At 48.6% G+C, this 14,953-nt stretch overlaps 1 protein-coding gene across 1 annotated transcript; it reads right to left on the minus strand.

Annotated features, from left to right (window-relative positions):
- Nucleotides 1-5,913: 5,913 nt before the first annotated feature.
- On the minus strand, nt 5,914-7,613 carry blcap (bladder cancer associated protein). The gene has a single exon (XM_078236700.1). It carries the CDS (start codon nt 7,306-7,308, stop codon nt 7,045-7,047), a length of 264 nt encoding a protein of 87 aa, XP_078092826.1. The 5' UTR covers nt 7,309-7,613; the 3' UTR covers nt 5,914-7,044.
- Nucleotides 7,614-14,953: the final 7,340 nt, after the last annotated feature.

Below are 14,953 nucleotides of genomic sequence, written 5' to 3' on the forward strand. Positions count from 1 at the left end.
TAAAATTCAGAAACCAAGATAAGAGCAGTAAGGATCATAGTATAGGGCACTAAGTAGTTTTCAAAGAGTGAAAGAGACAAAGTAAATCAGGAAGTATTGAATGGATGATAAGCTTGAAAGTGAACAGGACCGATGTATTTCCTTCTTTGACTCAGCACTATTACGACCATAACTGAGTGTAGATAACTCAAGATGAGTAGAATCAAGGCTGAAACTTCCTGATCTGTATGTTGCAGCTGACCGCTTAGCCATTGCAAAATTAATCTTTATTTCATGCACCTGTCAAGTTACATGCAAAGTCTCAATTCTACACACAGCCCTCTGTGCTCTGTACCAACTCAAAATCATCACCACAAGATGCACCAGAGGGCCACAAGGGCAGCTAAATTTTAACGGCTGTAGTCGTTATGCACACCGGCAACATAAAGGCTAAACATATTTGTTTTGCTTTGAACCCTCTTGACAGAGTGTACAAATTGACCAAAAAGCCTCCACGCATCCATATTTGTGCTTGCAACACTATCTCCCCTTCTGTGCAATCCACGTAACACTGAAAAGATCAAAGGTGCACATCCAGCAGATACACTGATGAAAAACACAAGCTTCAGATAAGAAAAGTTAGTGCTCGGTAACAGCAATAAAATAATTTTATTCTGAGAAGGGAGATTAAAAGACATTGGAGGCAAGTCCATGAGGCATCAGAAACCACGAATCTAATATCCAATTAAAAAATAGTCTACCCTACACCATCTGGAGTGGACACTTCATCTTTTGGAACAGAAAATGCACAAATGAGTACAGGCAACACCCACGCTGGCACTTGTAAACTACAGATATCACCCAGAGAGAAGAATGACAGGAAAACGCCAAGTAACAAGTTAATCCCACTGGAGAAAAAAAAAACCCATCCTCACTGCCAAAACATAGCATATTACAATTTATGACGCATGAATGATGCATGTTGAAAACATAACATCCTTTGTAGTAGACAACAACCACCTTCCTTTGCACAGTCAAATCTTTTGTCTCATTAAGCAGCCAAATGCTCTGAAGTTAGACTACAACACAGGATCTACCTACAATGCTTCCCCACATGGTTGGTTATTTTAAAGGGTAGCCAGGTTGAAGAGGGTATGGCAGTTACTCCGAGGAAGTGAAAAACTGATAGTAGGTATTCTCTGCTTGTCCTCCGAATGGACACAAGTACAGTGGTTAGCACTGCTGCCTCACAGCTCTAGGGATCTGGGTTTGATTCCCAGCTTGGATCCCTGTGTGCGTGCAGTTTGCATGTTCTCCCCGTGTCTGCGTGGGTTTCCTTTGGGTCTCCGGTTTCCTCCCACAGTCCAAAGATGTGCGGGTTAGGTGCATTGGCTATGCTAAATTGCCCCTTAGTGTTTCGGGATGCGGAGGTTAAGAGATTAGCGGGGTAAATATGTTGAGTTACGGGGTCAGGGACCTTGGTGGGTGGGATTGTTGTCGGTGCACTTGATGAGCCGAATGGCCTCCTTCTGCACTGTAGGAATTCTATGAAATACACATAATTTGATCAAATTGGGTTGGGTGCGTTTGCAGTTTTAAGAAAAAAAATACCAGTTTGGAAATGGAACAGCTATCACATACTGCCAGGGTCAACAACCACAGCAACAAAAGGCAAAATACTGTGGATGCTGGAATCTGAAACAAGAACAGAAAATGCTGGAAAATCTCAGCAGGTCTGACAGCATTTGTGGAGAGTGAATGGAGCCAAGGTTTTGAGTCTGGATGACCCTTGGTCAGAGCTCTTTGTCTGCTCTTCACTCTCCACAGGTGCTGTCAAACCTGCTGAGATTTTCCAGCATTTTCTGTTTTTGAACCACAGCAACATAACTTGATATATTCATGGCAGCATTAAACCTTGAAACATGAGAAGTCTGCTCAACAGTACAATTTGGATGTGATTATAATGATGAGAACTGGTGCAATACCACAGCTGGAAAATTATGCTGTATATTGATCAGTGTATCTTTAACTTGCAATTTTAAATAGAGCCATTTAAATTAGTTAATGATCTTAAATACTAGAACACCAAGATCATCTGATTGCTTTAAAGGTTCCCCCCTTCACACAGTAAATTCCAGGTGCTATGTACCTACTCCCCGGCACTTTCCTGCATGTTAAATGTTTCCAGTAGGTGAACATACAAAGTATTTTTCTATTATCTTTTCATCACGGTGCCTTAAATGTTCATCCTATTCAGATGGATTGCTGATCATGACTGTTGGACTATTGGATGCAATTAGCTCATTCTTTCAATCTGAACCAGTAATCTATGGTTCATTCAGCATTATCGGTAAAAGCAGATGTCCCTCCTTTTGCCGCAATAAAGCTGCAGCTAGGCACTATAACTTTATAGAATCATAGAGTACAGAAGAGGCCTTTCGGCCCAGCGAGTCCACGCCGTCAATGCGAGAATCACCTCAACTCCCACCTAATCCCATCCACCAGCACTTGGCCCATAGCCTCGAATGTTATGACATGCCAAGTGCTTATTTGGGTACTTTTTAAAGGTTGTGAGGCAACCTGCCTCTACTACCCTCCCAGGCAGCGCATTCCTGACTATCACAGCTAGTTGGCAACTGAGCAGTTGAGGCATCTAAATATCGGTAGAGTGATGCCTTCTCACACTAGATTTGGTTTTGTACCTCATTTGGATGTTGCCAGTAAGCTGCAAGTAGATCACCTCACTTTTCAGGGAGGTTGGGGAATCAGCCAGTTCCTACACTAAGCTGGCTGCTCGGTTGGACGTAAAGGGAGAAGAGAAAGTAATTTCAGGAGGGCCCCAAATGCACTGGCAGTGGAGGCGGCGGCAGCTGTTTTGAAAGCCGTCTCGGGAAGACAGATTTTCAATTCACAACCTCAGGATATCCCAAAGCCCTTACAGTCAAATAAGAACTTTTGAAGAGTAATCTTCAACAGTGGGGAACATGACAGCCAACATGCCTTATAAACTTTTAACAGCATAATGACTAGAATGTCTGTCTTAGTGATTGGTCTTGGTTGAGGGACACTGGGGAGAATTCCCATATCCTTCTTCAAACAGTTCCATGAGGACTTAAGTCCACCCGAGGGAGCAGACAGGGTTTCACAGTTAAACATTTCATCTGGGAGACAGTACATCTGTAAATGCAGCACTACCTCAGATCAGTGAGGTAGATTATCACTACCTCATGATTATCTGTTCACGTCTCTGGTGTGGGACTCCAACCCACAGTCTTCAAATGAGGAGAGATTATTAGCGCTGGAGCCATGACAAACAGAAGCAGCAGTCATTGTTGCGCACAAAAATATCAAAGTTCACCTGGTGTACTTTTGAGCTCCTCGCCAGCAGCCAGCCCCCCTTAAGGACTGTTGGCTGAGCTGCTCAAGCAGGTACAACCACGCAGAACATACACACTGTGCAAACAGCCCATTTGTAAGCAAATTTAGCATTCGGGACTTTCCAACGGGCGTTAGATTCAGATCTGCATTTTTAAAAAGGAGCCCAGCCCCCTGAGCAACCCAAGTCAATACATCAGCAGTCACCCTCCCGGGGTGATTCACAGATTTTAAGCTTCAATTAAAAAGCAATGGCCATGATTTTAATTTCTCCTTATGCAAGTATTAAAAAAACCGTCACAGCAGCCACAGCTTCCTATAAGCTAAAAAGCATTATTCCTCTACGTGTCAGTCATACATTTGCATTTTTCAATTATATGATTCATAATTGAATTGAGTGCTTATAAAGGAGCAACAGGATTAAACTTGCTCTGATGTTTTTCCTGGCAGGGTATTGGCAAACTGTGAACAGGATCAAAGCATATATTGTGGAAGCATGCTATTCTAGCCATACGTACCCTTTGAAGGACTACCCATTTTGTAGTTACTGACTAAAGTTTGAAATTCCTTTCTTGATCAAGGTTTGTTTAATTTAATCATGGGCTCCGCAATTTGAATGGCAAATATTCTGAATATAAAAGGACATGCCTGAGCGCAGATCGCAAATCTGAAAAAAAAACACAAATAAAATTTGATTTCATCTGAAAAGACCAGTATTTCTCGTCATTTAAAAAAAAACTTGCATTTAAAGAACACTTCACAATTACCAGAAGCCGCAAAGCTCTTTGTGGTCAATGGCGTATGTTTGAAGTGTAATCACAGTTGTAGGATACACAGCAGCCAAGATGCACAAAGCAAATCCCACGACTAGCAATATGATAGCAATTAGATCATCTATCCTTATAATGATGATCGAGGGGCAAATATTGACTAGGACACCAGGGATAACTCCAGTCATCTTTTTTGAAATAGACAGGCAGATGGAGTCTTGGTGTAACATTTCATTCAAAAGACAGCAGCTAATGTTGCTGCATTGAAGCATCAACCTTGGGTTTTATGCTCAAGCCGTGGATATGACTTGAACCCTGAACCTTGTGACTCAGGCGAGTGAGCCACAGCTGACACTAGATAGTAAAACAAAAAAAAATTGCCTTCTTATGTTGGTCAAAAAGTCCAAAATCATTCAAACACAATTGTTAAAATGTAACTCATAAATTTTGTATCTTGTTTGTTACCGGAGTTACTTGATCTCAGATTGGGAAATAATGTAAATCTATTTTCTAAATGGGGAAATGTTTAGGAAATCAGAAACATAAAGGGACTTGGGAGTCCTTTGATCAAGATTCTCTTAAGGTTAACATGCAGGTTCAGTTGACCGTTAGGAAGGCAAATGCAATGTTAGCCTTCATGCCAAGAGGGCTAGAATACGAGTAGGGATGTACTTGTGAGGCTGTATAAGGCTCTGGTCAGACCCCATTTGAAGTATTGTGAGCAGTTTTAGGCCCCGTATCTAAGGTAGAATGTGCTGGCCTTGGAAAGGGTCCAGAGGAGGTTCACAAGAATGATCCCTGGAATGACGAGGTTGTCGTAGGAGGACCGGTTGAGGACTCTGGGTCTGTACTCACTGGAGTTTAGAAGGATGAGGGGGGGATCTTATTGAAACTTACAGGATACTGCGAGGCCTGGATAGAGTAGACATGGGGAGGATGTTTCCACTAGCAGGAAAAAACTAGAACCAGAGAGCACAACCTCAGGCTAAAGGGACATTCCTTTAGAACAGATGAGGAGGAATTTCTTCAGCCAGAGAATGGTGAATCTGTGGAACTCTTTGCCGCAGAAGGCTGTGGAGGCCAGGTCATTGAGCGTCTTTAAGACAGAGATAGATAGGTTCTTGATTAATAAGGGGATCAGGGGTTATGGGGAAAGAGTAGGAGAATGGGGATGAGAAAATCAGCCATGATTGAATGGCGGAGCAGACGCCGAGTGGCCTAATTCTGCTCCTATGTCTTATCCTCTGCCTCATTTTCCCCCCCCAGGGAACATGTTTATATAAAAAAAAATCTGGTCATAGTTCTTGCTGCTCAGGCATTCATTTCTAGCATGCTCAGTGGGAAAGTACATTTACAGGAACACTGGACGAGAACATGCTTGGTGCTGGTGGCTCTCCACAGTGGGTTTAGCCTGTCAACTTTCGTCGTTCAAGGTCACAGAAAGAAAGAGCAGTGAGTTTTTGAACAAAGGAAGGTAAAAAATTGGAAAAAGGTAACCCACTACATCTTACGTCAAATTGTCTTCACCTTGAACCAAAAATCATGTAACCTTATTGAGAAAAACAGATTAAACAGAGACAGTTCACTCAGAGAAATAAGAAAACAATCCATCTGGTTAGACATAGTAGATGTTACTGGATTTAGTAGTCAAGACATTAGCAGCTTTCTCAATAACCACACTGTCAATCAAACTTGCAAGATAGGTTGACCTGAATAAAACTGAACGTAGCACGTCAGATATATTGGCCATTTCTTCAGAATTACTGACAAATCAGAAAAACAGTTCAAGTAATGCTGTAAACCCGTTTTATTTTCTGAAGCTCACTTTAAAAACATTTGGTGCTATAGACTGCATCATGCAACACGCTTGCACATCACAGACGCAGATGGAAGTGCACTAGTGGGCTCAAAACATGATCAAAGAGGTGGAAGTATCACATATGAACAGATATCTTATGTCGTTTGTTTTCTTGATAATCGCAAAAGACTGAAAGTATCAATTAATGGGCTTTGTATTGCCATGAAGAAAAGACAATCAGCTAGGAGGTTTAATACCTGTATTACTAACAGTATTTGTATTATCTGATCAATACTTATGACTGGCGTAAAATCTCAAACCCACTGTGCAAAAATAAACTAGATATGTAAACTGTGAAACATTTGCATATTTAATCACATCCTACACTAAAATCCCTGCATTTTAAACACAAAAGCGATACTATTTCAGCTAACAAAAGTGTGCAAAAATAGCATCCTTCTCATAAAGACCAAGAAAACAAATGAACACCCAAAAAAAAGTACATAGGTATGTCGTCCTAAATTAAATCACAACAAACACTAAGACCTCCCAATTGAACGAAGTCATACACATTATTAGCCATAAGGTATTTTCGAAGTCATCCTCAAGAAGACAGGGTGATAAACAACAGGTCTTTGTTCCAGAGGTTCATCATTCACCACTTAAGTTTGCAAGCCGAGGCCAAAGGTTTCCACTATTCAAGGGACTGAATAAAGGCCACATCATCTGAGGGTGGATGGGGAGAAAAAGAGTGTGGAAATACTGAATTTCGTTCCTGTAATCATACGCAGCGCAGGCTCCAAATACAAATCCATGCAGCATTCTTGCTCCACATTCGCCAGCACGTTATCCTTTGCAGTGGAAGCTGCCAACTGCAGACAACATCCCACTTCCAGCGAGGGTTGCAAATGAACGCAGAGAAAAACGACCCCCTCGTTTTTTTTTCCTTTTGTCGAAGAGTCAGGAGGGCAATTGCTGGACTGAAAACAAAAGAGAGAGGGAGGTGGAAGCGAACGGGAAGGGGATGGAGAAATATCTTGGAGCAGGGGGGGGGGGGAGGGAGGCAGAGACCATCCGGCAGCTGAGTTGGGAGGAGATTGTCCGGGGCACAGGCGGGCAGGGTTAGGTGCCCACGATGCTGGGGTCGTGGGCAGAGTCAGGCAGCGGGGCCCCGCCGCAGTGGTAGAGGAAGCAGTTGCCCCAGCAGCTGTAGCAGATGAGGAAGAGGGCGGCCAGGAAGACCAGCGCGCAGATGGTGCAGGGCTTGCGCTCCAGCAAGAAGCTCAGCAGGTAGAAGCCCATGAACATGGAGTGGCTGAACCACAGCGCCGGGTTCAGCGGCTTGGGGATGAGCAGCACGGGCAGCAGCCACTGCAGGCAGTACATGGCGGAGCCCCGGTGGGGGGAGAGAGAGAGGGGGCCCCCTGCCCGCTCGCTGAGGAAGGCTGACTGAGAGAGAGGGGGGGGGGGCGGCCCCGAGCAGCCAAACACCTGGCCTGGGCCCCCGCCGCACTGTGTATGAACTGGCGACGCTCTCCGGACTCCGCAGCGACTGCCTCCGGTCCCGCACAATCTCTCCGGGGGCCCCTCACTGTCTCTCCGTGTCCCTCCGGGGGCCCCTCACTGTCTCCCCGGGCCTGCAGCGACTCTCCCTCACTCTCTCTCTGGCTCTGAGTGTCTCTCCCGCCCGACTGCGCAGCCGCGTCAACCCAGCAGGACCCCCTCTCCCCTCCCGCCCCCCACTTTGCACAGAGGCGACTAAATAACTCGCCTGCTTTCCCTCCTCCTCTCACCCCGTCATTGTAACACTTCGTGCTGTTTGTTTGCCGTTTCTTTTTTTTCTCCCTTTTCTTTCTCTCTCCCTACCCGCCTTTCTCAGTTAGTTTTTTTTGCGTCGACTGACGTCAGTCTGTGATCTCACCCCCCCCACCGCCTCCCTCAGGCGGGTGCTGGCCGCCTCACAGCATTGGGGGGGCCTGGCGAGGCTGCTGGCGGCTCAGCGGGTGGAGAGTAACCATGGAAACGGGGAGGGGGAGGGAGGAGACAGCAGGGCAGAGTGAGTGAGGGAGGGAGGGGGTTTGGGGTGTGATGCACTATCAATAAGGCGAAAGACTACCGATATGCCAATATAAGTGTAGGCTTTTATTCACAACAGAATCAGGAGCAGATCCCAACAATTAACCGACCTGGACTGAACAAGGGGGAGGAGACAGCCACCTTTATACTAGGTGCTGAGGGGAGGAACCAAACTGGAAGGGGATGTGTCCAGGTATGACAAACACACACAACGGTGGTCCATATAGGACAAAGGCACAACTGAGGTCCACCACATTCACCCCTTCCTTTTAAAAAAACAACACGGGGGTGAAGCGGAAACAATATCACAAGTCCAGACGAACCGGTGGCTTGATCCGTCGTCGCGATCGTCGTAGTGCAGGTCGCAGAGTCGTCCGAGCAGGGAGCGATGTCGGCCCAGGCTCCGTACAGTGAGCGTCGAGAGAAGGCGCTGGGTGGTGTGAAGCGGACCGATCCGTCGTCCCGTCCAGTCGTCGGGTACTGCGTGGCGACGGCTCCGGCGACTCAAGCGAGCTGTACATAGGGGCGAGAGGAATGGGCTGTGGCCCTGGTGGCGTGTGGGGAACGGTGGGAACCGGAGCTGGGGGGTGGGGGGCTGCAACAGGCTCTGGGCACACTACATTGGGGACAGGGACTGAGGGAGGAAGAGGCGTAGCAGTCTCCGAATGGACGACACCAGGGACCGTGGGGCGGAAGGACGTGGTGACCTCCGGGGCACCCGCGGGTGCCAAGTCACGGACAGAAACCGTGTCCTCCCGCCCATCAGGGTACGCTACATAAGCATATTGGGGATTAGCATGGAGCAGTTGGACCTTCTCGACCAAGGGATCTGCCTTATGGGTCCGGACATGCTTCCGAAGCAGGACGGGTCCCGGGGACATCAGCCAATCCGGGAGCGAAGTACCCGAGGAGGACTTCCTGGGAAATGAAAACATCCGCTCGTGAGGGGTCGTATTGGTCGCTGTGCACAAGAGTGACCTAATGGAATGTAATGCGTCCGGAAGGACGTCTTGCCAACGGCTGACTGGAAGGCCCCTAGACCGTAACGCTAATAGAACGGCCTTCCAGACGGTTGCGTTCTCCCGCTCTACTTGACCATTGCCCCTGGGGTTATAGCTAGTGGTACGGCTGGAGGCAACGCCTTTGGCGAGCAGGTACTGCCTCAGCTCATCACTCATGAAAGAGGACCCACGGTCGCTATGAATATAGGCTGGGAAGCCGAACAGGGTGAAGAGCTTGTTCAGGGTCCGAATCACTGTAGCCGTGGTCATGTCCGAGCAGGGGAAGGCAAAAGGGAAACGTGAGTATTCGTCAATGATATTCAGGAAATAAACATTGCGGTTAGAGGAGGGGAGGGGGCCTTTAAAATCAACGCTAAGGCGCTCGAACGCGCGAGTGGCCTTTACAAGGTGCGCCCTACCTGGCCGGTAGAACTGCGGTTTGCACTCAGCGCAGACCCTGCATTGCCTGGTAATCGTCCGGACTTCCTCAAGGGAGAAGGGCAGGTTACGGGACTTGACAAAATGGAAAAATCTGGTGACACCCGGGTGACAGAGGTCGTTATGGAGGGACTGTAGCTGGTCTAGTTGGGCACTGGCACATGATCCACGGGACAGGGCGTCTGGGGGCTCATTGAGCTTCCCAGGCCGGTACATGATGTCATATCTGTAGGTGGAGAGCTCAATCCTCCACCGCAAGATCTTGTCATTCTTAATCTTGCCCTTTTGCCTGGTGTTAAACAGGAAGGCAACTGACCGCTGGTCCGTAATTAAGGTGAACCGTTGGCCCGCAAGATAATGGCGCCAGTGCCGGACGGCTTCCACGATGGCCTGGGCCTCCTTCTCGACCGAGGAGTGTCGAATCTCAGGGCCTTGTAAGGTCCGGGAAAAGAAGGCCACCGGACGGCCCCTCTGGTTAAGGGTGGCAGCTAGGGCAAAGTCAGACGCATCACTTTCCACTTGGAATGGGATGGATTCGTCCACAGCGTGCATCGCGGCCTTCGCGATGTCCGCTTTGATGTCATCGAAGGCCCGACAGGCCTCCTCCGCCAGGGGAAAAGAGGTCGATTTTAGGAGCGGACGGGCTTTATCTGCATAACGGGGAACCCACTGGGCATAATAGGAGAAGAAGCCCAGGCATCTCCTCAGTGCTTTGAGGGTAGTAGGGAGGGGAAGCTGCATAAGGGGACGCATACGGGCTGGGTCGGGGCCAAGGACACCATTTTCTATCACGTACCCAAGGATGGCGAGGCGGCGTGTCCGGAAAACACACTTCGCCTCATTGTATGTGAGGTTCAGGAGAGTGGCCGTACGAAGGAATTTTTGTAGGTTGGCATCATGGTCCTGCAGGTCATGGCCGCAGATGGTGACGTTATCCAGATACGGGAAAGTGGCCCGTAGTCCGTGCTGGTCCACCATTTGATCCATGGCCCGTTGGAAGACTGAGACCCCATTGGTGACACCAAAGGGGACTCGGAGGAACTGGTAGAGGCGGCCATCCGCCTCAAAGGCAGTGTATGGGCGATCCTCCGAGCGGATAGGGAGCTGGTGGTAAGCCGATTTCAAATCGATCGTTGAAAAAACCCTATAGTGCGCGATGTGGTTGACTATGTCCGCGATACGGGGAAGAGGATATGCATCTAGTTGGGTATACCTGTTTATGGTCTGGCTGTAGTCAATCACCATGCGGTGTTTCTCCCCCGATTTAACTACGACCACTTGCGCCCTCCAGGGGCTGGTGCTGGCCTGGATAATCCCTTCCTGGAGCAAACGTTGTACCTCGGACCGAATGAAGGCCCGGTCATCCGCACTATAGCGCCTACTCTTGGTGGCTATAGGCCTACAATCCGGGGTGAGGTTATCAAATAACGGGGGGGGGGTGATCTTGAGGGTCGAGAGACTGCAGGTGGTGCGCGAGGGGCGCTGCCGTGACGGCGCCTTGCAGACGGAGAGCGGGGGATAAGGGCCATCGTACTGCAGGATGACGCTTCTATGATGGGTGAGGAAATCTAACCCCAGCAGTACAGCTGCGCAGAGTCGCGGCAGCACGAGGAGCCGAAAACGCTCGTAGACTGTGCCCTGTACCGTCAGCGTCACCAAGCAGCACCCGAGGACCTCCACTGAGTGAGAATTCGAGGCCATGGAGATGGTCTGGCTCCAGGGTCGCACGGGAAGGGCATATTGACGCACTGTGCGAGGGTGTATAAAACTTTCCGTGCTCCCACAGTCAAACAGGCAGTTTTCTGCATAACCATTTACCTTGATCTCCATTATGGACTTGGAGAGTTGATGTGGCTGCGACTGGTCCAGGCAAATCGATGCCACTGTTGAATTAAAGAAGAATCCATCTTCGTCGCCGTCTGATGACGTCACGGATGAAGCTTCCTGCTCAGCTTGCCTTGATGCCAGTCTCAAAGATGGCGACTCCCGCACTTCCGGTGACCGCATCAAAGATGGCGATTCCCGCACTTCCGGTGACCGCATCCAAGATGGCGATTCGCGCGCAGCCGCCGCCTGCATCAAAGATGGCCGCGCCCTCGGAGCACACATGGCTCCACGAGTCTTCAGAAGCGGCTTTGCTCTGCAGACTTTGACAAAGTGGCCTAGCTTACCGCATCCGGAGCAAATCGCGTCCTTTGCCGGGCAGTGACGCCGAGGGTGCTTAGGGAGGCCACAAAAGTAACATTTGGGCCCTGCTGGAGCAGCCGTCGCAGTGGAGCCGTCGGTGGAACGGGATCCAAGGTAAGACCCGAGATTATGGGAGGCTGCTTCTAACGTTTCAGCCATCGTGGCCGTTTTCCGGAGGTCTAGGTCATCTTGTTCCAGCAGACGCTGCTGGATGTATGTAGACTCAATGCCCGCAACGTAGGCGTCGCGGATCAGATCCTCCGTGTTCTGAGCTGCTGAAACAGCCTTACAGTCGCATGCTCGGGCGAGGACTCGCAGGGCGCGCAGAAATTGGGCGCACGATTCTCCTGGCTGCTGTTTGCGGGTAGTTAGGAGGTGTCTGGCGTAAACCACGTTAGGGCTCTTTCGGAACTGCCCTTTTAGGAGTTCGATAGCGTCCGCGTAAGTAGCAGCGTCCCGGAAGATTCCATAGACAGTTTCGCTTACCCGGGCGCGGAGCACGTGGAGTTTAGCAGCGTCGGTGTCGATGGCCGTAGCGGTGTCGACGAATGCTTCGAAGCAGTCCAACCAATGATCAAATTTATCAGAGGCTCCAACCTCTTGAGGGTCTAAAGCTAACTTGTTGGGTTTTAGAAACTGCTCCATACTAGTAACTGTTGTGAATAAAATTGATGCACTATCAATAAGGCGAAAGACTACCGATATGCCAATATAAGTGTAGGCTTTTATTCACAACAGAATCAGGAGCAGATCCCAACAATTAACCGACCTGGACTGAACAAGGGGGAGGAGACAGCCACCTTTATACTAGGTGCTGAGGGGAGGAACCAAACTGGAAGGGGATGTGTCCAGGTATGACAAACACACACAACGGTGGTCCATATAGGACAAAGGCACAACTGAGGTCCACCACAGGGTGGAGGGGTGGGGAGGAGTCTTGTGCACCACTGGCTGGGCCAACATTTATTGTCCATAATCTCCATAATCAGGGCGGCACGGTAGCACAGTGGTTAGCACTGCTGCTTCACAGCTCCAGGGACCTGGGTTCGATTCCCGGCTCGCGTCACTGCCTGTGTGGAGTTTGCACATTCTCCTCGTGTCTGCGTGGGTTTCCTCCGGGTGCTCCGGTTTCCTCCCACAGTCCAAAGATGTCCGGGTTAGGTTGATTGGCCATGCTAAAATTGCCCTTAGTGTCCTGGGATGCGTAGGTTAGAGGGATTAGTGGGTAAATATGTAGGGATATGGGGGTAGGGCCTGGGTGGGATTGTGGTCGGTGCAGACTCGATGGGCCGAATGGCCTCTTTCTGCACTGTAGTAGGGTTTCTATGATTCTATGATGTCAAAGCAAAATACTGCAGATGCTGGAATCTGAAACAAAAACAGAAAAATGCTGGAAAATGTCAGCAGGTCTGACGGCATCTGCGTGGAGAGTGAATAGACATGATGTGGAGATGCCGGCATTGGACTGGGGTAAACACAGTAAGAAGTCTCACAACACCAGGTTAAAGTCCAACAGGTTTATTTGGTAGCAAAAGCCACTAGCTTTCGGAGCGCTCGCGGCTCCTTCGTCAGGTGAGTGGGAGTTCAGTTCACAAGCAGGGCATATAAAGACACAAACTCAATTTACAAAATAATGGTTGGAATGCGAGTCTTTGCAGGTAATCAAGTCTTAAAGGGATAGACAATGTGAGTGGAGAGAGGGTTAAGCACAGGTTAAAGAGGTTGGACTTTAACCTGGTGTTGTGAGATTTCTTACAGAGAGAATAGAGCCAATGTTTCGAGTCTCGATGACCCTTCGTCAGAGCTGCCCATCACTAATTGCCTCTTGATAAGGTGGTGGTGCGTCGCCTTCTTGAACTGCTGCAGTCATGGAATCATACAGTGCAGAAGGAGGCCATTCAACCCATTGAGTGTGCACCGACCACAATCCCACCCAGGCCCTATCCCCATAACCCCATAAATACATGGGTTTACGGGGATAGGACCTGCGTGGGATTGTTGTCGGTGCAGACTCGATGAGCCCAAAGGCCGCCTCCTGTACTGTAGGGATTCTATAATTCTATGAATCTTGTCTTGTAAACCTCTATCAGGTCCCCTCCTCAACCTCCGACTCTCCAATGAAAACAATCCAAGCTTGTTCAACCTTTCTTCATAGTCCATATCCTCCAAACCAGGCAATATCTCTTCTGCACCCTTTCCAATGCATCAACATCCTTCCAGTAGTGTGGCAACCAGAATTGTACACAGTTCATCCTGTTTCTGATCAACAGTAACCCCCAGGAATTCAGCGATGGTAATGCCAATGAATTTCTAGGAGGGATGGTTGGATTCTTTCTTGTAGGAGATGGTTATTGCCTGGGCATTTATGTGGTGTGCATGCTACTTCCCAAGGCTAAATGTCGTCCAGGTCTTGCTGCATATGGGCACAGACTGCTTCAGTATTCGAAGAGTTGAGCAAATGCAGTCATCAGCAAATATCACAATTTCTGACCTTATCATGGAAAAAAAGTCATTGAGGCAGCTGAAGATGGACGTGCAAAGGAACTCCTGTAGTGATCTCTTGGGACTGAGATGGTTGACCTTCAAAAACCATAACCACCTTATTTTTATGCTAGGTATGCTTCAACCAGTTGAAAGTTCTCCCCTGATTCCCATTTACTCCTTGACGACACACTTGGTCAAATGCCGCCTTGATGTCAAAGGCAGTCACCCTCACTTTACCTCTTGAGTTCAACTCAGTTGTCCATGTTTGGACTTAGGCTGTAATAAGGTAAGGAGCTGATTGGCCCTGGCAGGACCCAAACTGAGTGTCAGTGGGCAGGTTATTGCTGAGCAAGTCCCGCTTGATGACACTGTCGATGACTCCTTCCATCACTTTACTAATGATCGAGAGTAGACTTATTTTCCTTGCTTCTGTGGACAAGTCATACCTGGGCAATTTTCCACATTGCTGTGTTGATGCCACTGTTGTAGCTGTACTGGAACAGCTTGGCGTGGGTTGCAGCTAGTTCTGGTGCACAAGTATCGAGTACTAATGCCAGAGTGTTATCAGGGCCCATAGCCTTTGCAATATCCAGTACCTTCAGCCATTTCTTGATGTCATGTGGAGTAAATCAAATTGGTTGAATATTGGCATCAGTGATGATGGGGACTTCAGGAGGAGGTCACATATGGCTGAAGGTGGTTGCAAATGTCTTGTCCTTTGCACTGAGGTTCTGGGCTCCCCCATCATTGAGGAAAGGGACAGATGTGGAGTCTCCTCCATCAGTTAGGTGTTTCATTGTGCATCGCCATTCATGACTTGATGTGGCAAGACTGCTAAGCTTAGA

The sequence above is a fragment of the Mustelus asterias genome, chromosome 20, assembly GCF_964213995.1.
Source record: "Mustelus asterias chromosome 20, sMusAst1.hap1.1, whole genome shotgun sequence".
Taxonomy (NCBI): domain Eukaryota; kingdom Metazoa; phylum Chordata; class Chondrichthyes; order Carcharhiniformes; family Triakidae; genus Mustelus; species Mustelus asterias.